The sequence below is a fragment of the Amborella trichopoda genome, chromosome 2 (assembly GCF_054954075.1).
Source record: "Amborella trichopoda isolate Santa Cruz 75 chromosome 2, AtrichopodaSantaCruz75HAP2 v2.0, whole genome shotgun sequence".
Classification (NCBI taxonomy): Eukaryota; Viridiplantae; Streptophyta; class Magnoliopsida; order Amborellales; family Amborellaceae; genus Amborella; species Amborella trichopoda.
Genome location: NC_142337.1, coordinates 53,389,800 through 53,417,500, shown reverse-complemented (window position 1 = coordinate 53,417,500; position 27,701 = coordinate 53,389,800). Strand labels below are relative to the sequence as shown.

Genomic DNA, 27,701 nt, shown 5'->3' with positions numbered 1-27,701 from the left:
GGCGGGAGCAATGAATCTATTTGAAGTGGCTCATTTTATTGCAGAGAAACGTATGTATGAACAAGGATTAATTTTACTTCACCCATCTAGCTACTCTAAGTTGGGGGGTAGGTCCTGGGGGGAAAGTTATAGACACCTTTCCATACTTTGTATCTGGAGTGTTGTATTTAATTTCCTCTGCAGTCCTAGGCTTTGGTGGTATTTATCATGCACTTCTTGGACCTGAGACTTTTGAAGAATCCTTTCCATTTTTTGGTTATGTATGGAAAGATAGAAATAAAATAACCACTATTTTGGGTAGTCACTTAATTTTATTAGGCGTAGATGCTTTTCTCCTAAATGTTCAAGGCTCTTTATTTTGGAGGCGTATATGATACTTGGGCCCTCGGTGACGGAGATATAAGAAAAATAACCAACCTGACACTTAGCCCAAGTGTTATATTTGGTTATTTGCTAAAATTTCCTTTTAGGGGAGAAGGATGGATTGTTAGTGTGGATGATTTAGAAGATATAATTGGAGGACATGTATGGGTCGGTTTCATTTGTATACTTGGTGGAATATGGCATATCTTAACCAAACCTTTTACGTGGGTTCGCCGTGCATTTGTATAGTCTGGAGAAGTTTACTTGTCTTATAGTTTGGGGGCTTTATCTGTCTTTGGTTTCATTGCTTGTTGTTTCTTTTGGTTCAATAATACGGCTTATCCTAGTGAGTTTTACGGTCCTACCAGCCCAAAAGCTTCTCAAGCTCAAATGTTTACTTTTCTAGTTAGAGACCAACATCTTGGGGCTAACATAGGATCTGCTCAAGGACCCACCGGTTTAAATAAATATCTATTGCGTTCTCCAACTAGGGAGGTCATTTTTTGAGGAGAAACTATGCGCTTTTGGGATCTCCGTGCTCCCTGGTTGGAACCACTAAGGGGTCCCAATGGTTTGGACTTGAGTAGGCTGAAAAAAGACTTATAGCCTTGGCAAGGACGACGTTCGGCAGAATATATGACTCATGATCCTTTAGTTTCTTTAAATTCTGTGGGCGGCGTAGCTACAAAGATTAATGCAATCAATTATGTCTCTCCCAAAAGTTGGTTAGCTACCTCTCATTTTGTTCTAGGATTTTTCTTATTCGTGGGTCATTTGTGGCATACAGGAAGGGCTCTTGCAGATGTAGCATGATTTGAAAAAGGAATCGATCGTGATTTTGAACCTGTTCTTTCCATGGATCATCTTAACTGAGACGGTAGATCAAATAGATGAAGTAGGAATCAATTTGGATTCCACGGTACATATTTGGATCAGGTCATGCTTAAAAAAAAGGGGGGGAGGGGGATCTTTTTTTTTTTTGACGCATTTCTATTTGTGACTCGGCTATTCCCCTTAATCGAGCCTTCTCCTTTATGCACATACTGGCCCAGCCCAAACCAAAAACCAATAAAGAAATATTCAACGAGTAAAAGGAGTGAGAGGGATTTGAACCCTCGATAGTTCTTTGTTCGGAACTATACTGGTTTTCAAGACCGGAGCTATCAATCACTCAACCATCTCTCCCAGAGACAATCTCCATCTTATTCCCACAGATAGGACCCCGTCTCGGCATAGAGTTGATACCATAACTATCTGTAGAAACTCCCCATGTATGGTATTCCAATTTGAATTTATCTATCTGTTATCTGTATATATAATACATGATCCATGTATGCCCAGTTGTGCAGTAAAGAAGAGTTTCTCCTCAATTCAATGTTGGAATAAGGTAGTAATGAGTTCTAAAAGATCTACAAATTCGTGGTTAAATCCCCTCATGATCCAATCCATTTTATTACAATTTCGACTGATGGGGATCAAATGGTATAGTTCATTTGTTGGTAGCTTGGAGGATTACAACCATGACTATTGCCTTCCAATTGGCTGTTTTTGCATTAATTGCTACTTCATCAATCTTACTGATTAGTGTACCTGTTGTATTAGCTTCTTTTCATGGTTGGTAAAGTAACAAAAATATTGTATTTTCGGGTACATCATTATGGATTGGTTAGTCTTTTTGGTAGCTATCCCTAATTCTCTCATCTCTTGAGCCTTTCCCAAATCAAAAAATTGACCCCTCCTCAGAAGGCATTCTGGTTGTGGGACACATTAACTATGAGTCCCGAAAAGAAAGAAAAAAAAAAATGAGAGGGAGGGGTCAAAAGTTACTTGAGAGAATTGGAATCTTCTTAAAACTTGAAGTGAACATAGTATTTGGCTCTGTACAAATATGATCCAAATGTATATCATATCCTCTAGTATAAGTATAATAATAAAAGAATAAGAAATAGAATTTAATATTCTAATACACTAGATAAAATAATATTAAGAATATTAAGATTAGATTCTAATATCTAATAGATTAGAATCCTATTTTTTCATATTTGTTTTGTGTGGACATATACACGCGTATCAGCAAAGAATAAAATGCGGATATGGTCGAATGGTAAAATTTCTCTTTGCCAAGGAGAAGATGCGGGTTCGATTCCTATTATCCGCCCGTGTTTAAATAAAAATATAAAAATAATGGAATGCAAGAAATGATACGGCATAGTTAGCATATCCAATACGGTATGGTGTTTATATCTTCCCTCCATCCCCATAGAAAAAATGCTCATTTATTTCTAGGTGCAAATTTAGGTGACAAAGTAATACCCAAAAAAAAAATTTTCACAATAAAAAATATCTTGCAGAGACAGGATTTGAACCCATGACCTCAAGGTTATGAGCCTTGCAACCTACCAAACTGCTCTACCCCACGCTAAAAAACTGGGTACTACTAATGTACGAACAGGGATTGGATGTGCCCCCTCCCATATCTATATAAATAGTATAGCCCATTTATATAGAATGGTAAAGGGACTCAGCCCTTCTATTATCATAGAGATTCATAGAAATTTGAAGGATTCTTTTTTTTTTTTCCTTACCAGCTCGATCTTGTTGCCCCCGGCAACAAACATGCATGAACCATCTCGCGGAGTACGTGTCCGGATAGCCCAAAGTCTCGATAGTTAGCTCTAGGTCTTCCGATAAAAAAACAACGTCAATGAAGATGTATAGGTGCACTATTACGTGGAGGGGATTGTAATTTTCCATGAATTTTTCATCAGTCACTCAACGATGGACTTTTGCTTATTTCTTTTTTTAAGGATCGACGAATCAATTGATATTTCTGTTCCAATTTTGCCTCTTCCTCTCCCTCTGAATCAGACTTTTCCTTGCTATATGAAGTTCTTACTATTTCCAATGATACAGGTCGAATCCTAGATGTAGAAATATTAAGAAGGTGGATCTCCCCTTCTCCGTCAAAACGAATGAAATTGTTGCTGATATAGGAAGATGCCACCTCTATTTTTTTCTAAAAATTAACCAAATTTGCCTAATGTAGAGGCAATTAAGAAAGCTGCATAAGTAAATATATAACCTACAGATAAGTGGGCTAAGCCAACCAGTCTTGCTTGAACAATGGAAAGAGCCACAGGTTTATCCCTCCATCGAATCAAATTAGCCAAAGGTGTGTGTTAATGAGCCCATGCTAGAGTTTCAATCAATTCCTGCCAATATCCTCGCCAGGAAATTAAAAACATGAATCCAGTAGCCCAAACCAGATGCCCAAATAGGAACATCAATGCCCAGATAGATAAACTATTTGCACCAAAAGGGTTATATCCATTAATAAGTTGTAAAGAGTTTAACCATAGATAATTTCTTAACGATCCCATCAAATAAGTGGACGATTCATTAAATTGTGAAGGCTTACCCTGCCATAAAATGATATGCTTCTAATGCCAATAAAAAGTAACACATCCAATGGTATTTAACATCCAGAAAACCGCCAAATAAAATGCATCCCAAGCCGAAATATCACAAGTACCTCCTCATCCTGGACCATCGCAAGGGAAACTATAACGGAAATCTTTCTTATCTGGCATGAACTTGGAACCACATGCATTTAAAGCACCTTTTACTAAGATCAATGTAGTTGTATGCAAACCTAGAGCAATAGCATGATGAATCAAGAAGTCTCCAAGACCTATTGTTAAGAATAGTGAATTACCATTCTCATTAATAGCATTCAATAGTCAAGTAACCATAAGCTTCGGCCAGCATTGAATGTTGGGCCGTTCATTGAAGATAAGAGTACATCAAATCCATATGAAGTCTTATCATGAGTGGATTGTATCCATTGGGTAAATATAAGTTCGATCAAGATTTGTTTTTCTAGAGTACCAAAAGCAAGCATGACGTTGTTATGAACATAAAAGTCCCAAAGTATGGAAACCCAGGAACAAGCTAGCCCAACTTAAATGAGATTTTATAGCTTCTTTATGGTCTAACATCCTTGCCAATACATTATCCTCGTTTTGTTCTGGATTGTAATCTCTAATGAAGAATATAGCTCTATGAGCAAAGGCCCCTGTCATGATGAAGCATGTGATGTATTAGTGATGAGTATATAACGTAGCTTGAGTAGTAAAGTCTTGTGCTATGAATGCATAAGGAGGTAAAAAATACATGTATTGAGCTACCAAGGAAGTAATAACCCCCAAAGAGGCTAGAGCAAGACCTAATTGAAAATGAATGGAATTATTAATTGTGTCATAAAGATCTTTATGTGCTTGTCCTAATCGACCCCCGGGAGGAGGAGTATGTGCTTCTAAAAGATCTTTCATACTATGACCGATCCCGAAGTTAGTTATATATATATGGCCAACAACGAGAAAACAAATGCAATAGCTAAATAATGATGAGCAATATCGGTCAGCCATAAGCTTTGAGGTTGAGGATGAAATCCCCCGAGAAGGGTTAGAATGGTAGTTCTCATTCCTTGGGAGGTATCGAATAAATGACTACTGGAATCGGGGTTTTGGGTATAAGGATTCCACTGCCCTGTAAAAAGTGGCCCAAAGCCTTGAGGAGATGGTAATACATCTAGGAAATTATTCCATCTGACGTATTTCCCCTGGATTCGAGAATAGCGACATGAAATAAATGTCATGTCCAAGCCAAGGAACTTACTCCGAACAGACCTGACAAATGATGATTAAAATGAGATTTATCATTTTCGAACCACGAAACGGTTGGCTTCCATTTGGTTGCAGAGAAAGATGATGGATAGTTGACCGAAATGAGCACTAAATACTTTTTGAGAGATTTCCTCCAAATCACTGGTACGGCTATCGAAATCGTGAGCATCAGCATGTAAGTTCCAGATCTAAGTGGTAATATTTGGGCCTTTAGCTATTGTCCTTGAGAAATGGTTGGGTCTGGCCCATTCCTTGAAAGAAGTTTTTATGGGATCCTTATCCACCATAATCTTCACTTCGGATTCCGGCGAATGAATAATCATTGAGTCCTTTTCTTTCCGGACAACACATACGAAGAGACCCGCCAAGAGTCAAGTAATTAGTGAACCTTTGAGAGATGGTATAGTTGTTCTTTTCTTTCCTATCTCTCATCTATCTATTTTCCTTAGTTATTCTTAGTTATTCACTAGAGTAATTATTTTATGGAAGTCAATCCGAGGCAAGTGTTCGGCTCTATTATGACATATCTATTAGATGCTTAATGGACCATTATAATTTTTTGAAATCTATTCCTAGCATGACACAAATTGTTTTTTGTTTTAGTCCAACCTAATTTATTCATATCTTTATGTATGACTGCCTAAATAGATCTATTACATATATTATATGGAACGTATTACTCTATTCCAAATTACAGGATCATTCATTAGTCATTATAATAATAAGAGACATCCCGATATCCCTTTAATACGTTTGAAGGTCTCATTTATTAACTTTATTAGCAATTGATAGTAGAAAGTTATAATATTTTTTATAGTTATCGTCTATCCCTATGAGGTACCATACAAAATGGAACGATCTTAGAAGGGATATAATGAAATTCCTTAATTCATTTTTCCGGTAAGGATCGATTTGATGGATCCAACAAACAATGAAAATCAATTCAAAAAGAGAGTGTTCTTATTCGAAGCGTCTCGTGATCTTCAACCAATTATGTGCTTCAATATAATTACATGGAGTAAGCGCTATAGCGTGTTTCCAATACTCAGCTGCTTGATAGGACCAAGTCTCTGCGATTTCAGAATCTCCTTGTTGAATGGCATGTTCTCCCCGGTCGGGATAGGTGGATCAATTCCTTTCCTTAAAACCATAATCGAGAGTTTCCTACCTCATACGGCTCAACAGTCAACTTTTTTGGTGTTCCGTCTTAATCTACTGCATCTAACTGAATGAGATTTCTCGTAAATCCATCCCATTTTTTGGAATTAACCAAATAACCAGAAGAGGTTAATTACATGATTTTCAAACTCAAATTTACCTTTCTCGATAATAAAGGACTTACTATATTTGGGATCTGATGCTACACTGCTGCTCAGCACCTTAGTAGATCAACTCTAGTACATAAGTTGCTTCCTAACTTTATATCTCATATCTTGATATAAGTAAGCAAGTCTTATTGTATGGGCCCAAAACCTCAATCATTGATCTTTACGGTGCTTCCTTTATCAATTAGATCTTTTATCCATAGAAATCAATATATAGGCCATATCCATTTCTTTATATCCTGGCTTCTATGAAGTCTCTTTCTTTGCTACAGCTGATAAAAACAGTTCCTTTGCACGATGTATATATAGAAGGCCTTTTTTGTTTTCTTTTGTTTGTTTCTCCTTCTAGTATTTACGAGCAGATTTTCTCTTTCTTTCCTTCTTTACTTTTTTTTTTGTTATTATTTTTCTTATTCTTTATTATTATTATTCTATTCTCTTTCTATTCTATAGTAGAGATAGTCACACGTAATGACAGATCACGACCATATTATTAGAAGCTTGTGGTAAGAATGGCTTTCATTCTAGTACTCGAAAATAACACTCCAAAGCCTTCGTATGTTCTCCGTTGCTTTTGTGGATAAGTCCTATATTATAGAGTATATAACTTCGATCATAGGGATCAATTTCTGTTCGCGTAGCTTCATAATAATTCTGTAAAGCTTCCACATAATTTCCTTCAGATTGAGTTGACATCCGTTATGGTCGTTCATTCCATTCAAAGGATCTCCGTTCCAGAAACGTACATGAGATTTCCATCTCATACGGCTCCTCCCCTTCTGTGCATAATAATAGGAGGAATAATCTAAGGAATAAAAAAAGATTAAAATATTCTCATTATGTTATAAACTGATAGGAGCTGGTGTTTTTACAAGAAATCTCTAGCCAGCCTTCCAGCAAGAGGCCCTTTCTGAATTTCTTAATACCAAGCGTCTTGGTTCTAGATAAAAATGTTAACTTTCCCCAACAATTTTTTTGTCCTCAACACTCCATATTTTCAGGCATTAGACACTTCAACGATCTTCGATGGTTATCCGGGTATCCAAACTACGAACGAGATGGATGTTTGTTGTCCCAACCATTCTTGTTAGTCCCAATCCCAATAGACCAAATCAAATAAAGGGATAATTTATTTCGGTAGATACCCAAAATAAACAACAATTCCTTCGAGAAAAAGAACCAATTGTATGGAAAATACTTTAAAAAGTTATGGAAGGACATCCTGTATTGTTGAATAGAGCACCTACTTTGCATAGATTACGCATACAAGCATTCCAACCTATTCTTGTGGAGGGACGTGCTATATATATATATATATATATATATATATATATATATATACACGGAGGTTGGTCTAGAGTTAACAACCCCTCAAAATACAAGGTTCAAGTCAGAAGGGGTTGTGATGAGTGCATTTATCAAAACAATGACTACTTTTTTATTAAAAAAATATTTAAATAGGTAACTTTACCATTAAGCAAAGGCAAATTTGAAATTTTTATAAAAGTACAATGACATTTTAGAAGTTAGTGTTCTGAAACTTTATTTGTAGAGTGCCTTCGTCCTTTAGTTAAAATTTCAATTTTACCCCTTATGAAGATGACAAAAGTACCATTTGTCTTGTAGTAATATTTACAAAATTGCCCCCACAAAAGTAACTTTTTTAAAAAAATAGATTACAAAATTAATAAATCAACCCTTCACAACTCCCTCTATGTTGAACCTTTGTAATTTAAAGGGTTGTGAAGTTTAGAGTATATATATATATATATATATATTATGACACAATGATTCATGCAACCGTTATATATTAATATGATGTAACAACCTTAAAAAACCATCTTATGGCCATTTGTTTGATCCAAATTTTGAAATATACATTCTTTTCATTCTACTGAACAATCACAAAAACAGAAAAAATTGAAAACACAACCTAAAAATAAAAATTTTAGCCCAATTAACATAGACCGTTCATTTTGGTAAGATGCTTAGATCTAGGCCTTAGAAGGATTTTTTCATTTCCAATTTTTTTGGATAGATTTATTATTATTAGATGAACAATGTTAAAAAAGGAGAAAATGATTTTGAGTTTATAAAGGCTAAGATATTGAAATTCACAAAATGAATGGTCTAGATTCATTTTTGGAGGGGACGCATTTTGACCATATCTACGGTTCAAATTAAATTTTTTTTTTTTAAGGATTGATTATTGAGATGAAGAGAGTGTGTGTACAAAATTTGAGATCATACAAATACCACAAATATGGTTTTTTAGAAGTGTCGTTGCATTATACTATGATACAACTGTTGCATTGGATCATTGCTATATATATATATATATATATATATAAAGCTGAGATTAGCCTAGTAGCTCATATGAACATATGACCCAAACGGCCCAGATTGAATATAGGCCGATTTGACGATCACGGATATCTAGTAGTGCTGGAATTTTTTTTTTCTACAATTCCAAATTACTTAAAATTTTAGACATGTGTTTTTCAAAAATAGGTGAATCTTCAAAAATATCAAAAACTATTTTACATGAAATAAATTGACCAAAATACCCCTAAAAATTTTGGGGGGTATTTTAGTCATTTTATTTTTCATGAATAATTTTTTTTTTATTTTTATTAAGTGCGCCTTGATGAGAAGAACACATACCTAAAATTTCAAGTAATTTAGATTTGTAATAAAAAAAAAAAAAATTCAAGCACTACCGGACATCCTTGATCGTCAGATCGGCCCATATTCAATCTGGGTCGTTGGGCTCATATGTTCATTTCCAAATTTTTTAAGTAATTTCCCTCTCTAAAATTTGATATAATTTATCCCTCTATCCTTGTGTAGAGTTATCATCCCTTGAGTCTTCGTGAGTGGAAGATGGACGAGACGACGACAACTCACGAAGGCCGATGCTATGGTGCCATCCTAAACCAGGAGGCTGTAAAATTTTAAGGTACTTTATCTCTATAAAACTTCAAATATAATATAATTCTTCTCCCTAATTTTTTTGAGATAGTTTCTCTCTCTAAAAAATTTCAGATAATTTCTCTCTCTAAAACTTGATATAGTTTCTCTCTTCAAAATTTTAAGATATTTTCTCTATTTAAAACTTAAAATTTGATATAATTTCTCTCTCCATAATTTTGATGTAGTTTCTCTAAATTGTTTTTAGTAATTTCTCTTTCTAAAAGTTAATATAGTTTACTTCTAAAAATTTAAGCTATTTTCTCTCTCTAAAACTTGAAATTTGATATAGTTTGTCTTTCTAAAAATTTTATGATAGTTTCTCTCTAAAATTTGATATGCTTTTTTTATCATTTAAGAGACTTTCCCTCTCTAAAACTTAAAATTTGAGGTAGTTTCTCTCCCTAATTTATGAGGATGTTTTGATGGAATTAATTGTATTTAATAAAATGGGCGGCTCCAATATGTGAAAATAATATTATCTTCAGTTGTGGGATATTATTTACTCTCGTGCTTACACAAAATCATGTTTTGGATAAGCCATGTTTTGGTCCTCTTTTTTGTGTACACAAAACATAATTATCTGTACGAAAAAAGTTACCAAACATGTTTTTGTCCTGGGTGTACCATATGATTTGGGATACTTTAGGAACCAAACGACCATTACTGTTCAGTAAAACCAATGACTTAAAAATCGGCGAGTCGAATCGGACTCGCCCGGGGGTTCGACTTGGGAATCGGCACAGCCCGTACCGGTTCCAGTACAAAACCGACAACCGCCCAAGTTCTAGAGCAAAACCGCTGGTTCCCACCGGTTCTGTCCTATTCTAGCGGTTCCCTTCCAGTTCTAGCCTCAAAAGTACCTTCACACTTGTGTACGTGTGACACGAGCCATACACACTCCCACACGTGCCATACATGTGACACACACGTGCACGCATGCAAGTGTGCACCAGTTTTAGCCTCAAAAACACCTTCACACTTATACACGCGTCACACGTGCGACACACACCACTCCTACATGTGTTGTTTTAGCCTCAATCAAAAACACCTTCACACGTGTGTACGCGTCACACGTGCAGCACACACCACTCCAACATGTGCCGTACGTGCAACACACACATGCACCATGCATGTGCACGAATGCCCTAGTATTTTCACACTTGTGTTTATTTTCCAATTACATAGTTATTTATATAGTATATTTGAATATTCATCATTCGATGTGGGATAATTCCCAAATATCATTAAATGAAAATAAAATGTAAATATATGGTATTAATAGGTAATTTTAAACATCTATGCTAAGGAGACATGATGGTTATCACTAATGTTATTTGCTTTGACTTCTCAAGTTCGAATTCTCCCTTAGGCCATGTAATAGTTTATCTCTTCTTGAGCTAATTTTTGTTTCCCCTTGGGCATATAATAAATGAAAGTGTTATTTCCAAAATTTGTACGTATTTTATTAATTTTGACATTGAGAACCAAATCTTTTATTTTATTTATTAATTTTTACATTATAAATCATGTAATGAACTATTTTTTTTACAGTTGTCAATAATACATTTTAAATTAGATAATATTATAAAATATTTTTAATTTGTTATTATTTATCTAATAAAATAATTATAAAATGTAAACTAATAATTATAATTTCAGTATATAATATTATAATTAGTTAGGTTGTAATAATTTGGATTATAGTTAGTTAAGCCGTAATAATTTAGGTTTTTTTAGCGGATTAGAGTTTTTTGCCAAAACGAGATTTTAATGGCCATTCTTTCATTGATTTAGTCTACTCTTTATTATAGTCCATGTATAATTATATCTTTTATCCATGATAATTCTATGATTTTTCTTTTATGTGATGCCAATTTAATACTTAAGTTTATACAGGGAAAGAGTATCTCAATATTCACAAATTGATGAAAAAAATGAAAGTTAATAATATAGTACCCTCATTTCTTATTGGATTCCTAAAAAACAATATTTATAATAAATTTTAATAATTTTTTCGGATTTTTTTTAATCTTTAATCAAACCGATTCAGCCCATTCTTGATCCGGATCGCCGATTCGCAGGTCCGGATCGGTTTTCAAGGTGCCCAATCCGGGTCACTGATCCGCTTTTTAAACCATTGAGTAAAACTATTTGGTTTTTTGCGGTGTTTAATAGCACAGTTCGATGCCCTTTATCACCAATTCCAAAAAGCGGTCCAGACTTATGGATCGACGATCTAGCTTGGGCAAATAAATAATAAATAAATTGAAAAAAATAAAAATTAACAATAATAAGAAAAAGTGAAGCCAGATCAGCCAATTCACTTACAGAACAGGCGGGTTCTGATAAATGGTGGGAACCGGATCGGTCACACAGATTGCCGATCCAGATTGAGTATTCAAATCCGGAGCAACAATATCTAAACCGTAGTTTTTGGCATATATATATATATATATATATATATATATATATATAAATTCAAGAAATCACCGAAATACAAAATTTTGAGTTTAAATCTTTGTAAATGTTTTGAATTACTTGGCCAAACCCTTTAGAAGCATGAATTTCAACTAGTTGTACAATTTAAATTGGCTTCTTATATAAGATTATACAGAACTCACAAGTATAAAAGAGCATTCAGGTAGCCCATTCATGTCAAGATGAAGAAACCAGAGAGCCATCATCGCATAGATCCATGGAGAATAATAATTGTATCCCACAATAGGGAAGATGAATCTTCCAAAACTTGCATCCAAAGAGAATCCACAAAAACCAGCACTGAGAGAAGTGCAAGTGGTTGTATCATCAAGTGCTCCATTTCATGTGGCCCCAAACTTTGACTTCAAATTTTGGCATTATTATTATCAACAAAATATATTATAAGTTATTTTAACATAATATCTTTCAAACCGATTTTGTAAAAAATATTCTTTCTTTTATTTGTGGCTCCCACTGTGAAGAATTGAAATGAGAGTTTATGAAACACTTTCTACCATCCAGCATATGTAGAAATGCAGGCCTCTTAATAAATATATTTTTAAGATGGATTTTTTGACTTAAATTTAAGGACATATAATATCTAATATGGAGATCATGAATATGAAAAAATAAATAATTTTAAAAGCTAAAAATACTAATTATAGTAAAAAAATATTTGGACCGTTAGTTTCTATTGTTTTTAGATGGAACATCTACTTGCATCCATCTTAAAGATGGATGCTTTACACTTTTTGGACTGCATATGTACTCATGCGGTCCAAACCGTATGAAACAATTTTTCTAATAATCATAGTAGTAGTACTCTGTTGAGCCTACTTGGACTTTCCACGGTGTGGCAAGTTCGTATCCCCAAGTTAGGTGGTCTGATTTGGGGATGTGATCTTAAAAAAAATACCATTTATTTCAAATAATAATAGTAGTAGTAGTAGTCCGGTGAGCCAACTTGGACTTGCCACCGTGGAGAGTTTGTATCCCCGAGTTAGGTGGTATGATTTTTAAAAATTGCAAAAAAATTTAAAAAACTAAAAAATAAGAAATTTCTTTCTGATATATTTTATTTATGTTTTCTATCATTTTGACAAAAGTATTATGAATAATTATTTTTATATTTTCTCTTCTTTTCAAATTATTCCTAAGAAAAAAAAAATTAGCCCTTTTGGCTTGGTAGACTCTGAGCGGAGTAACTCAGACTTGGTCCGAGTTGCCCGACTTACTCGGCTCAAGTATAGGCCGAGTCTCGTCACCAAGTCGTGGTTTGCACACTTAGGGTACAAGTCCCCATGTTTGTTTATTCCGTTGCACCTGGCATGTTTTTCATGTCACCTCTTAACATGTTGTATCCCTTTTTCTTTTTTTTTGGCTAATGTTCAAAATTTGTATTGATGACTAAGCTGAAGAAATTACATCAGAACAAATCAATAGTGAGGGTAACAACAGTGAGGGTAACGAGGCACCTCCTTTAGCCAAATAATCTCAGAATTCGTTTCCTGGTAGATACGATTGAACAAAAGAGAAGGTCCAATTAAATCCATTATTTACAACACAAAAATCGTAATTCTCACAGAACTTTCTGTTCCAATTTACACCATTTTATCACATTCAAAGAGTCCCCTTCAGTCCAGACATTACTAGTAATTCCTCTCAATCAAGATTTTCAACTCACATAACAAAGCACTCAATTCAACAAAATTTGTTGTTTTATCCCCTATAGGGCCAACAAAAGAGAAAATCATACAGCCCATGGAGTCAGGTTGTATCCCTTTCTTAAAGACTAATAAATTCTATGATGTTTTTTTGGGTAAGTAAAGTAGTATGTTAGTGGAGATTTGGGCTCTATCTTTTGATGAGAATAGAATCTGAGACCTCACAAGAAGGGCCCAACCTATTTTCTAAAAATGATATGTGACCCTATCCTTTGATAAAAATAGAATGAAGAACCTCACCAGAAATCTCCATAATACTACCGGCAAGACCTCCGGCCGTTCTCTTAATTCCGCATCGTTAAACTTGGATGACTCGAAAGCACAAGGGGTGAAGGGAAACTTCCACGCAAAGTTTTTACTATTGGGTAAGATGCAGGAGGCGGCCTTTGGATGCTTCACTGGGAGAGAGAGAGAGAGAGAGAGAGAAAAAGACAAAAAGTTGAGGCATAAAGTTGTAGAGAGGGAGAGGGTAAAGGAGTGTCCAATCAATGGTTTCTAGAGACATCCACTTCAAGAAGACAATTTCACATTTCAGGTGGTCCGTCGCCTCCATCCATCCAATCGTGGGGCATGGTGTCTCTTGGGGGTCAGCCATAATGGCCGGGCCTCCACGCCATGCCCCACAAAATGGACGCTAGTGTCTCTTAATTTTGTTAGATATGCTTTTCTTCTACTAAAGCTTTGTTGTGTTAATGGGTTGTTGATTTTTGAAGCTCACAGCTCAATTGGAGCTTTCTGGTTGGGAATTGAATAGCCTATAGAATAGGAGAAAATCTTTTTTTATCATTATGTCATTGCAATGTGCCACCAAACACACTAGTTATTTGCAATTAGGGGTGGCAACGGAGCCCTAGTCCGTGAAGGGCCGCCTCAAGCCTCGGAGGCCTTTTCCATGCCGAAGTGGTCCTAGCCTCAGCCGAACCCTAGTCTTGACAAGGTCGAACAGGGCAGGGATGGGCCAGTCCTAGCCTTGACAAGGTCGGACCGGGCAGGGCCGGGCCAGTCCTAACCTAGAGACAAATGCAAAAAAAGATAAAATAAAGGGGCGAACAAGGACAACAAACGGCCAGCCCATGTCAAATTGGGTCGGCCCTAGACTAGGCCGGACCCGGCCCTATCCTCGGGTAACCGGCCGTGACCCAGCCCTCAGGACACAAACCCTAAGGTTTTAGGGTTGGGCTGGGCCAACTGGCCCATTGTCCATCCTATCCACAATAACCACACAAATCTCATGTTCTTTAGGAAATTTATTAAAATATGCTTAAGATTTATTATTTAGCATTTTACTCGTACTTTTTTATTTAATTTCAGAAACCTCATCATCTTGAGTCTTAATAATTAAAAATAAGTAAAATGCTAAATAGTTGATAAGTTATAAATTTCCTTATAAACCAACGTTTCAAAGCCTAGATTGGTGGTTCAGATCGTTCACCACCGGGTCTGGATTCGTTTGATTCGGTAATCCAAAAAAATGTTAGTAACTACATGAAATTAAAACAAGGGTGTAGGTGGTAGTAATTTAGAAGAGGCCTAAAAAAACCATCGGAGAGGCTTAAACAAACAAAAGAAAAATATATATTATGTATAACACTTGCTTAAAAAAAACAAAAGACATATATATAGTCGGACCCGACTGACTCCCATCCAAGGGCAATTTAGATAGTGAATCGCCAAGTTTTAAAACCATGTTTTAAACAAAAAAGAATCCATTTTTTTTAGGGAGAGTATAAAATGAGACCATTTATCTTTGGTACAAGGTAGTCATGTTAATCTTAACTATTGGATATGAAATTGGGTGGCTACAATTATTACATTGACCAAGCTCAAACTTCAAAAGAAATTTTTTCGAACTTTGTAATACATTCATGCTATCAAATTTCACATCGAATGGTCGTAAGTAATCGTGACCACTTTGTATCAAAGGTAAATGGTCTCATTGTATACAAACCCTTTTTTCAATGCCATGGTAAGAAGAAAACTATTAGGATCTATCTAGCCTTAGACCTAAGGCAGCATCAAGAAGGATCAGGTTGGGCCCAGCCCAATATTTTAGGATAACTCAAGCCCGATTTGGGCACAATACACATTTTTTCTCCTAGGCTTTGGCCTGGCCCAAATGCCTTAGTGTTAGGATTTAATAACCCTCTTAGATGCGAAAACATGAATCCCAAATGTTGAATTCTTTTAAAATCGTGTACTTATCCAGCTAGAAACAAAATAGACAAGAGCATGAGCTATAATACAAGAAATAAAGCATGAAACACCCATATGATAGAAACACCAAGAGTTTCGTGATTCACCCTAGAAGGGCTACATCCATGGGCACAACAGGGAAAATTGAAATACACTCTATCAATGAAAGTTACATCATAGATTTTGCGACATTGTTACCTCTCTAACCCTCAACAAAACTCAATCGAGCAAACTCTTTTAGCCCTGCTGTCTCGACCAACACCATTGCCAATCTCTCATCTCTATTCTATAGTTAGACCATTGTCCAAGAAGCAGGAGAGCCGAAACTAGCCTCTCAATCTACAAGAGGCACCATCGCAATGTTTCTTCTATAGGAAGCTCTCTTCTCTCCAAGGGAAGGCCTCACCTCTCATGCACATGAGGCCCTTGTTTCTCTCTCTAAATGAAGCCACCTTTCCCATATGGCACCCAAATAGGGCACCCTAATATGTGAACTTGGGTTGGGTTGTTGGTATCGTACTAAAAGTTTTGAATGCAAGGTTTGAGGTGGAGAAATTTGGTGGCAAGCACTATTTTTCAGGGAAAAATGATGAAGAAATTCATTTGGCAATAGATGAAGAATTCATAAAGGTATCCAATGGATGTTGGCATGGTGAGCAAGTGATTTTGATATCAAGGTGGAAATTGTTGGCTATGATGCATAAAAAATCACCCATATAAAGACGTCTCATATTATGTGGGATTGGGATTGATATTGATAAGGTTTCTAAAAAGAGATTAGGATATCTCTTGGTTTTGAGATATATATAATATATATGGGAAGTTTCCTATTTAGTCTAGATTCCTAACCTTTATATATATGAGATGAAAGAGGAAGGAATATGTGTTCCCGGTTACCATATGGGAAAGACAACGTCCTCCAAGGCAAGGGCTTCCTGTACATGAGACGAGACATGAGAGGGAAGCCCTCCCCTTAGAGAGAAGAGAGCTTCCTATGGAGAGCCCTTCCTTTAGATACAAAAGAGCTTCTCATGAAGTGAAATATTGGGATGGTGCCTCCTGGAGATTGAGAGGCGCATTGCCATGTCGATTTTGGGAGGGTCTTTTTCTCTTTTCGTTAGATAAAATCTTGGTTGTTCTCAAGTTCTCTTCCTGGATAGTAGTCTATTTATGGAATAGGGAGTTTTACTTTTAGTCGGAAGGTTCTCTTTTTGGGCAGTGGTCCATCTATAGAATAAAGATGAGAGATTGACAATGGTGCCTATAAAATAGTGGTTTATTTATGCAATAGAGATAAGAGATTTGCAATAGAGATAAGAGATTTGCAATGGTGTGCGTTTATGGAGTAGAGATGAGAGATTGGCATAGAGAGTGGTCTATACATAAAATAAAGATGAAACTTGGACGTGAGATATTGACAATGGTGCCTATGGAATAGTAGTTTATTTATGGAATAAAGATGAGAAATTGGTAATGGTGCGGGTTTATGGAGTAGAGATGAGAGATTGGCAATTTCAATTGAAAAAATATGTTTAAAAAGATTTATTCGATTGGATTTTGTCAAGGTTAAAGATTGGTAGAACTCAAAAGTAGAGACGTAGAGATGGGGAGGAAATATTTTGATGGAATCCGCATCCAATTGGGTTTTCACCTTATGTCTTCAATTTTGATCATTTATAATTTTGTGTGTTTCTTAGGGATTATGGGCTTTGTTTCTTTGTTTTGAAATCTTTGATTGAATTATGGGAATGTATACCATGACACCAATTACCTTTCAAATAAAGTGGTAACAAAATTAGAAGCTGTAGATCTTCACATATCATTGAGATTCGCGCCAGAGCAACCAGCTCAGCTGGTTGCGGGAGCCGGTTGCATTTTTTATTTTTTAATATTATTTTCTCGGCGTGACCCTTTTCAAAACTCTCTCTCTCTCTTCAAACCTAAAACCTCATTTATCTCTCTCTCCAAACCAGTGCTCAAAACAACGGATCAGGTCCTGACCCGATTTGATTGGTCCGACCGATTCCGATTAGATCGACCGATTAGCGCCCTGATTCTTTCTGAAAAATATAATTTTGATAAAAAAATCTCAAAAAACTCAAAAAGTCCCAAAAAAATTGTAAAAAATGTTCAAAATTTACATGTAATTTTTTTTCTTATATTGTCACATAAAAAAAAGCAAAAAAACAATTATAAACATAATTGGGTTTCAGAGAAACTGATTAGACACTTGAAGCAATACCTTTTTCAATGATCAATATATCATAAATATATATTAATATTATATATTATATAATATAAATTACATTAATAAATTAAATATAAATATATAATAAATAATATATAATATAATATGATATAATATTATAAAATATTATAATATTTCAAATCGAACCATGCTTGTTCTTTGGGTATTTTGGAATTCAATTAAAAATGTAGGTAAAATATAAAATTGTTCATCTCTTTGTGACAATTTTGATAAATTTCCTTCTTTCTCTCATATATGTGTCTATGTGTATGTCTATGTGCCCCTCGGGGGTTGGTGGTGTAAGTATTAGATTGAAGATCAAATCAGATCAACAACGAAAAAGTTTTATATCCCCCGAGTTGAGGGACCTAGGGGCTTGGCACCCTGTCGGGCCTAACCAACTCTGGTGCGTTTGAGTCTACTCACCCATGGCGGCAAACCTTACAGTTAGCAAATAAAAAATTTGTAATAGCATATAAAGTTTTAAGTAGAGAAATAGAAGAAAGAAAATTGTTTCATGCGAGCTAGATCGCATTTCTACAATATGCGGTCTAGAGGTATAAAGCATCCATCTTAGATAGTCCATCTAAAAACAAGTGTAACTAATAGTCCAAACGTTTTATTAATATAATTATTATTTCTAGTTTTCGAAATATTATTATTTTTTTATATTCATGATCTCCATGTTAAAGATTATACGTTCTCCAAATATAAGGATCAAATTATATTTAAAAAATATATTTATTGCCAAGCCCGTATTTCTATAATATGTGGGCTAGCTGCATAGAAACTGTCCATAGAAGAATATAGGAAAAAAGGCTAAAAAAAATATATATATATATATATATATATATGAAATGTTATAAGGACAACTATGCAAACTCTTGTACTATAATAGTGCACTTATTGGTCGATTTCTAGAATATATCGCCTATAAATGCCCTAATTGGCTGATTAGTGCCGATTAGTTCCATTAGTCGGCCGATACACCGAAAGAAATTTCTTGCATAGGGATCGGCCAAATCCCGAGTCAGCGGCCGATCTTTTAAACGCTGGTCCAAACCCATCCCCTGTTCTGCAAAACCTTGTCTCTCTCCCTCTCTCTCTCATCTCTCATCGACACCAAAAGCTTTCCCTCTCCTGGCTCCCTTTCAAATGGATCCCCCAATAATTATGTCTTATTATTTATTTATGTCATGCCGTTTTCTCTGACTTCACAGGGTTGGGAAGACCACTTTGGTTACGAGGGTCCTTGAATGGCCCAGTCTTTTTGTAACTCTCTCTCTAAAGTTAGAGTCCTTTTTTTTACGAGTTATTAATTAGTTTTAATCAAATGTTGGGTTTTAAGTAGTGTAACTATTGTCATTCCATCGGATTACAATCATTGAGGTTTTTATCGTATTGATGTTTGAGGAAGTAATATTTATTGTTGATTCGGAAAATATGGCAATATATGGAACTCTTGTTTTTTTTATAGAAAAAGTCTATATAAAGATGCTACTTTATAACGTAGAACTACGGATACCCCTAAAAAATTTATCGAAAAAGGTAGTTTTAATGTTGAAAAACCCTTTGATTGTTCATCTCGAAATCGAGATGTATGACAATGAAAAATAAAAAGATTTTAAGTCTCATAAATAGTACATTTTACAACATATTATCTACATTGTCCATTTTCAAAGTTTTCATATGTTTATAGATCTACTTGATTTTGACTATTTTTGAAATTTAAAATTTTATAATTAGATATAAAAATAGATTTTGAGATAATCTTAAAAACATTTTACATCAAAATTATATACCATGATAAAATTTGAAGGTGCACCGTACCTCTACACGTACAAACTGCACCTTTCTTTTATTAGTTTATTTGGGTTTCATATTTTTATTCATTGGGTTGGTTTTTTAACGTTTTTGAGATTTTTTTATTTATTTTGTGTAAAAAGGTTGGTATATATAAATATCTAGATTTATGTGACTGAAAAATTATCATTAGCTCACAAAACATGATTATTATTTTTTTTCATTTCATTATTTTATAAAATCGAATCACTTTTTTTTATGCATGACAGTGGAGTAGATATGAGAATTTAATATTGGCTTATCTTACAAGTACTCAGATTACGGATATAATGTAATTGGCAATTGCTTTTATATTTTCTAAATTTTTCTACAAAGATATCTGATAAAACAAAAATGGAAGAAATGTGACCATGTATGGTTTCAAGTTTCAACCTTGTTATTGGTATATTTTTCTTTCTTTTTCGGGTATATCCGTGGGGATTTGGACCCCTACCGTCCGTTTTCCTTTGGTGAGAATGTAGTCCAAGACTTCATTCACGGAGATTGGTAGAAGATGACCACAGTTAAAGTTTCCATAACATTCTCTAAGAGTATGTTTGATAACATGAGGTTAGAAGATGAGGAAGGAACTTTACCTATTACTGTTCATGTTATTTGATAAATAGTGGAAGATAATTTGAGAACTCTCCTTTGATGTTGAAGTTCCCACCTTTTAGGTTTGGTAAAATTCCATGATAAACCATGGAACTTGAAAAGGAAACTTTTTATTTTGTCCATGATATATATATATATATATATATATATATATATATATATATATATATATATATATATATATATATATATATATATATATATATATATTATTTTATTTTTATAATAAGTATTTATAATATTATATGTAATAAATATATTATATTATATTATATTATATTATAATATATAATATATTATTATATATAATAATATATTATATTATAATATGTATTATATATGAGTAATGATCCTATGAGACCCTTTCACACCTATGTACGTAAGACTCCAAAGGATCATCATTAAATTTGGCACAGATCTCTAAAAAAGTTATCACATGAGTATGTGACTTGACTTTTTCAGATATCTATGTCAAATTTAGTGGTGATCCTTTGGGGTCTTACATATATGGGGGTGGGACACAAGGTCATTTTTATGTAATATATTATATATTATATTATAATATATAATATATAATATATTATATTATATATATATATATATATATATATATATATATATTAAAAATAAATATAAGATACAGTACATCATATATTATAGTATGTTATAAATATTATATATTTCTATTTAAATTATTATCTATATAAATATAAATATAAGATATTTACCATATATCCCAAGAATTATCATACACACAAACTATGAACTTTTTAACTTCTCAGAGAGGTTATCAAACACATAAACCATTAACTTTTTAAGTAACTTCTAATTTACCGTTATTCAATAACTTCCAATCTTCAATTCATGTTTTTACTTCTTGTTATCAAACATGCCCTAAAAGAATGGAAACTTACTCACTGTGTGAAATCTGTCATTAGCACCTTGTATTCTAGCGCAATGCAGAAGAGCTATATCGATAAGGGCTCTTGCTGAACATCTCACAGGTATGGTCAACCACGTGAATCCAAATGAGGAGTTCTTGCATAATTGCTGCCAACAATAAGATCAGCAGTTGCCTGACGCCTCCTTGTGGACTTGCTTGTCTGTTGAAAATAAGTATGGTGTTTTTAAGATTTCCACAATACCATTCTTTTAGTGGGACAATGGCATAACTTTCTCTATTCTTTAAACCACCATTTTTAGTTTTGTGATAAGAAGCCCTTTCTTCGAGTCCAAATTTTAGAAGTTTTATTGTAATTTCTAAAATCATTATGGGGGACCAAAATATTACAATTCGCACTAGAAGATGTACTTCGAGTCCAAATTTTAGAAATTTTATTGTAATTTCTTGGGGAAATATCATTAAAGTTAAAACCCTTTCTAAAATCATTATGGGGAATCAAAACATTACAATTTGCACTAGAAGATGTACTTCGAGTCCAAACTGTAGAAGTTTTATTGTAATTTATTGGGGAAATATCATTAAAGGAGTTAAAACCCCTTCTAAAATTATTATGGGGGTGATCAAAATATTACAATTAGTATTAGAAGATGTACTTCTTAATATTCATTTTACTTGGATACCTCAAAAATTATCTTTAAGAATACCTAAATTGGTTTTGGTCAAAATTAGTGACATGAACAAGTAGGAGAATTTCAGTAAGTTGACCTAAGTGATGGGATTACCCATGCGTGTTCAAAGTGGGTCAAATGACTGAAATGCCTCTGCTTGTTGAGGCTCCCATCTCTCAACAATGGCAATTTATATATAAGTGCATATAGTATGCTCTTGTGGAAGCATATTGTGCATTTACTCCCTTGCTTAAAACACCTATTTTAAAAGTATTTTTTCAATCTAAAATTTTAGGAACCACATAAAAATTATTAGATGACTATTTTTTAAAAAAAGAATTAAATTTTGAGTTGATTTGTGCGACACTTAGATCTAGCCCTTCAAAACTTGGTTTCTTTCAATCTTAAGGAATTAAATTTTTTTTTTTTTTTTAGTACATAGGGTTTATTTTAGATTTTTTTTTGTTGAGATTATTTTATAGGTTGCAAAGATTACATCCCCAAAATTTGAGATCTAAATAGTGTCCCTAGCGTGTATTTTTCCTGGAGTAAATGGATAGTTTGCTCCCGAGGGAGTAGGAAATCTTTTCGCTTTATATAATTTCAACATTTTTTTTGATGAAACGTGGGAGGAAAATAAAAAATTAAAAATAAAATTAATGAGACCATTTACTTTTGGTACAAGGTGGTCACAATTAATCTGACCATTGGATGTAAAATTGCGTGGTCACAGTTATTTCATTACCAAGCTCAAAGTTCAACATAAATTTTTTCGAATTTTGTGATACACCCAAGCTATCAGATTTCATATCGGAAGGTTGTAAGTATTTGTGACCTCCATGTACCGAAGGTAAACTATCTCATTTATGTACAATCCCATAGTCGAATAAGGTGTTTTAGACCGGTTAATCATGTTTTCCTTAATTTCATTTTGAAGTCGCCTTGTCATTTGGTCCCACTACGATTACACAGCGGCTGAAATCAAGGGCAAACAAAAATAGAAAATGGTTTGATCAAAATAAGTAACGCCTCACCTCATCAAATATTGCAATTCTAAGCGTTGAAAAGCCTTTAAATCGGTCATCTCAGCTTGAACATTATGGTGGTGTAATAAAGTTGGGATTTTAAATTCTAAAAATAGTGTATATTGCAACAAATCATCTAGACCATCCATTTCATCTAAAAAATAAGTATTTTCATATCCGCAAGATCTGTACTTTTTTTTAGTTTCAAATTTTATTATCTATTTTCAAAATTAATTTTAAAAGTATCAAGATTTTCGATGCCGAAAGTGCTTCCCGGATGAGGATTTAAGGCAGGACTTTATTTTGTTTTTATAAAACCTGGGCCCATAGAAACTTCGTCCAACAAAAATCCAAGTAATTCTTATCATCCATCGCATTTGTTAGAACGGTCCAAGTCATGGTCCTCACAGACCCGAAAAAGGCTAAAGCCATTGGCCCAGACCCTTGTATCAAGCAAAGCCCGATATGCCTCTCTCAATGGGTGCACGCTTGGACTGTGTTCCCTTCTTGGCTATGACCCAGAATCACCGCCCTAAGAAGCCCAACAACAAGAAAAACATAGTTGGGTTTGGTGGAGGGAGGAAGGAGGTGCAGTGGAAGTGCATTGAGGGTTGTGGCGCTTGCTGTAAGCTCGACAAGGGCCCTTCCTTTGCCACTCCTGAAGAGATCTTCGACGACCCCCATGATGTGTCTGTAAGTTTTACTCAAAGACTCCTGTTTTAGAGAGACAGATTTTTGTTCTTCGCAACAGGGAGGTGAACCGTACGTTGGACTTTTACTCCATGGTAGAGAGCTCAAGCAAGGGAGTAGGAAATGGAAACTAACGGTCTAAATGTTTTCTTATTAAAATTATTATTTTTAGATTTTAAAATTTATTTCTTTATTTCATATTAATGATCTCCATGTTAGAGATTACATGTTCTTAAAAATCATGTCTTAAAATCTATCTCAAAAATGGATTTATCAAGAGGCCCACAATTCTACATATGCGGGCTTGGCCGTATAAAAACGGGTCCATTTTGAAATTGGAGTAGAAGTCTAGCAACTATGAACTAAAGTAACTATTCCACATCCTTAATGTGAAATTTAAATACCATCATCGTCATTATCATTATCATCATCATCTTTATTCCAATTGGTAGGCTACATGGATCTTGTTATGCCGTTTTGCTCATAGGTTCATGATTCATGCAAGACGTGACAAAGTTTTATGTTGACTATCTACCTAACATAATTCTCCTCCTATATCCTGGCTTGGGACAGGTATTACCGACTTGGGACCTACCGTAGCAGAGTTTATTGGGAAATTCAAATAAAATATGCTTAAATCTAGTTGTTTTATTCTATAAGAAAGATGAGGATGTTGGATTGATTTGTCAATTCTTTTGTGGGATGAAAAATGAATAAATTTCATGCTGGAATTCATCTGGTATATCAACATCTTTTTAACTCTATTTTTTACGACTATTTTCTCCCAAGTTTTAGGGTTTATCACGCTACATTTTGTTGTTGGAGCTTTTTTAAGCCAGGCCAATCTTTTGTGTTCTTTTCCCTACAATTTGTTATGTCATGTCTCTTGCAGGTAAAATTCATGTCACCATTCCAGACGTGCTTATAACATCTAGCTGCAATGATTAATCACTTGATTCTTGTGAACTTTTATGTACTCCTTTCTGTATCATTTCTTTTTGTCATTGTTATTATAGCGCTTGATTTCAATATGGTGAATTGTTTTCTAGCATCGTTATCTTCTTGGCCTTGTGGCATCAGTCTTCTATTTTGTCCATATGCAATTGATTATATGATGTTCACATTTCATTTTTGGAATTTAGCTATACATGAGTTTCATTGGTCCAGATGGGTGGTGCATACACTATGAGAAAACAACTCGAAAATGCTCCATTTACTCTGGTAAGCACTTGTTTGCTTGCTTCATTCATACATATCACGCTTAAAAATATCTAACTGAACGATCTTTTCATGTAGAGAGACCATATTTTTGTCGAGTGGAACCACAAGTATTTCTCACCTTGTATGGGATAAATGAGAAGAGATTCAATAAGGAGGCATGTGGGTATGTATTCATGATTTCTTGACATCAATTCATTAGTATGCCATGTCATCAGACAGAAATAAGTAAATAAATAAATTCATTAACATCTCATATCATCAGTTAAAAGTGACAGAAAATTGATTCGTTAGCATGTCCTTTCACTAATATACCCAAACTCTGAATATCTCTATTGCAGCTTCTGTAGGGACACCATCAAAGATATTTATGGGGCAAGGTCGAAGGAGTTGGATAACTATAATAATGCTATTCGGAACTCAAAAGGCTAGTTAGATTTTAGTCACAAATTTCTCTTATCTGAGATGGATGAATTTTGGAGGACAATGAAGTTTATTATTTACTCAGGCAAAACAGTAGTCTGTAGATCTGCACATACATCTAGTTTCAATTGGATTATTACATTGGATCCCCTGTTCTCCAGTAAGTTTTGATTTCTGGAAGAGAATTTACAATGTATGTAGTGTTTCTGACTTCTCTTTATTGTTTGAAATTCTAATGCCAACTGCATGTGTCATGAGATCACGCAGTGACACAGGGTCCTCAAGAGTTTTTATAGTATGTGTTAATCTGTGACCTACACTTTCTAATAATTACTGTACATCTTTGATTGAAGCTTGTCAGAAACAATTCTATTAAAACGTTATCAGGGAGTGATTGAGTACTTATGTTTCAAAACTAGTAACATGGGATGACATTAGCAACCATGATTGATGATATCATCAATGGTAAATTTGAAATATTGGGGATGAAATATTTCAAATATAAAGAACTTCAATAAGGATGACCTTCAATTTGATATTGGAAGCATGAGATTGGAATGCATGCAAAAACGTGGAGACCTCAGTGATGCCTATGGGCGTGGTTGGCTCTATTAAAACAGAAACAAGGGATTGAATCCCTCAGTTACAAAAGTAGATGGAGTTCAAGTACACAAAATGCCCATTTAGAGAGGGTTACAATAAGAAATAGCAAAATGATGATTTTGCAATTGAGTCATTGCACCACATGCAATGCACACAGTTAATTTCAGTTTCAATTTTCTAGAACCAATGGTCGCATGGTCATACTTAATGGAAAACCATATTTTTCTTTGTTGTTGGTCCTTCTCCCAAACAAGTTCTGCACATCTATTCAAAACTAAAATATCTACTATTTTTTTGTCTTAAACATCAAAGACTGGTCCAGGATGCTTACATAGTAGGAAACCATTTGGCCACTTCACCTGTTGCATGTTCATGTAATCCTTGACCATGTTTTCTTTTGGGTAGGCTGTTTTAGCAGACCCTTACCTATTCTCTAAGTTGGAGAAATATTATAATTGATGTAATTACATAAATTAGGCAGACCCTGGCAAACTTTTATGTAATCAAACCTCTTTGATGGTATTCAAAGTCAAAATTTTAATAAGAAGTTTCCAATCATACAAAGACACCTTGTATAGGACAAAGCCTTTCAGGTAACTTGCCGACAAACTGAATTTCTTTTATCAAATGTGCCACTTGAAAGCTGGTCCCTCCCTCTGATAGCTGAAGGAAACTAACACAATGTCATCCAGTGGGCTTCGTTGGCAAGCACCTACCCATGGATCCTTGCCCATGTGTTTGAAGAAATAGCCCACCTGTGCTCGGGGATTTCCGTCTCTTGGAACCATGTGTGGCGAGAGAGTAACTCTCTTGCGGATGAATTGGCTAAAGACGGAGCCATTGGCCCTGGGCCCTAGTGGTTTCGGGCACCCCTTGGCTCACTTTCTTGATGGGAGCTTTTTGCTTTAGTTCTGGCTGTATCTGTCTGTTCGATTACCCTTGATTAGGGGATATTGCTTGTATTTAAAACTTATAGTAACACAATGTTAACATTCTCAAAAAAAAATTGCCACTTGAAATTCTTGCAAAAGATTCCACATGTTAATAACTTTTCCAAATCAATATCATTCTCTATTTTCCTCTTCAAAGCTTGATGTGGCAGAACTCATCTCTCATCTTCTGATTAGTTACTTTCTTTTATGCTCAGTAAAAGAACATCTTCAATTCCCTGATATTGTGCTGTAAATTTCTTGATTCATTGTTTGCTATCATGTATTCCATTATTGATTTTCTTGTTGGGAATATCATGTTAGTTATGACAGTACTCGTAACTGTGGAGGCCCAGGAGGAGCCATGCTTGGAAGTGCTTGTATTTGAATGTAATGGAATGAGCATGATTAAATGGTTTAAAGGGAGAGAGCAACAAACAAATCTGGAAGGCAACCGCCTCTGTTCTTATAGTCCTTGTTCCTTTCTCTGATCTCTGTTCTCCTTCTTATAGCTTCATTTGCAATTATCTCACCGTTTGCTTCGCTCTTCTTTTGCTTTTCTCCTTCTTTGGCTTCTCCCTTCTCTTTTTCTCCTCTCCACACTCCTCACAATTCCTGTTCTTTTCCTCTTTTCTCCCAGTTTTCACCCTTCTCTCTTTTCCAGCTTGCTTTTCCATATTTTTCTCTATTTCTGGCCTTTTTCTCATTCTCTCTTGTCAACGACTCCCTTTTCCCTGAAGTTCTTTGCTTTCGCTTGCTTCTCTACTCTCCAAATCCTTGCTCCTTTCTTATTTC

General features: G+C 34.6%; 1 protein-coding gene and 1 pseudogene across 3 annotated transcripts; one reads left to right on the top strand and one right to left on the bottom strand.

Annotated features, from left to right (window-relative positions):
* Nucleotides 1-2,948: 2,948 nt before the first annotated feature.
* Nucleotides 2,949-6,199, bottom strand: LOC148783345 (photosystem I P700 chlorophyll a apoprotein A2 pseudogene; annotated as a pseudogene). Its single transcript, XR_016050425.1, has 2 exons — nt 6,094-6,199; nt 2,949-4,054 (listed from the first exon to the last, which is right to left on the bottom strand). The product of XR_016050425.1 is annotated as a photosystem I P700 chlorophyll a apoprotein A2 pseudogene (transcript).
* A 16,918-nt stretch (nt 6,200-23,117) lies between these two features.
* Nucleotides 23,118-25,738, top strand: LOC18431492 (zinc/iron-chelating domain protein). Of its 2 annotated transcripts, none has more exons than XM_006841614.4 (4): nt 23,118-23,736; nt 24,876-24,954; nt 25,030-25,117; nt 25,293-25,738. In XM_006841614.4, exons 1-4 carry the CDS (start codon nt 23,509-23,511, stop codon nt 25,381-25,383), a joined length of 486 nt encoding a protein of 161 aa, XP_006841677.2. In that variant the 5' UTR covers nt 23,118-23,508; the 3' UTR covers nt 25,384-25,738. The 2 variants fall into 2 exon arrangements, with proteins under 2 accessions (XP_006841677.2, XP_088714671.1); XM_088858545.1 differs by having other exon boundaries at nt 23,381-23,736; nt 24,901-24,954.
* Nucleotides 25,739-27,701: the final 1,963 nt, after the last annotated feature.

Excerpts from the sequence above, each read along its gene's own strand:
- LOC18431492 (XM_006841614.4), top strand. The coding sequence starts at position 23,509 with ATGCCTCTCTCAATGGGTGCACGCTTGGACTGTGTTCCCTTCTTGGCT. Across the intron at positions 24,955-25,029 it reads AAAATGCTCCATTTACTCTG|AGAGACCATATTTTTGTCGA; the intron begins GTAAGCACTTGT and ends CTTTTCATGTAG. Across the intron at positions 25,118-25,292 it reads TTCAATAAGGAGGCATGTGG|CTTCTGTAGGGACACCATCA; the intron begins GTATGTATTCAT and ends TCTCTATTGCAG.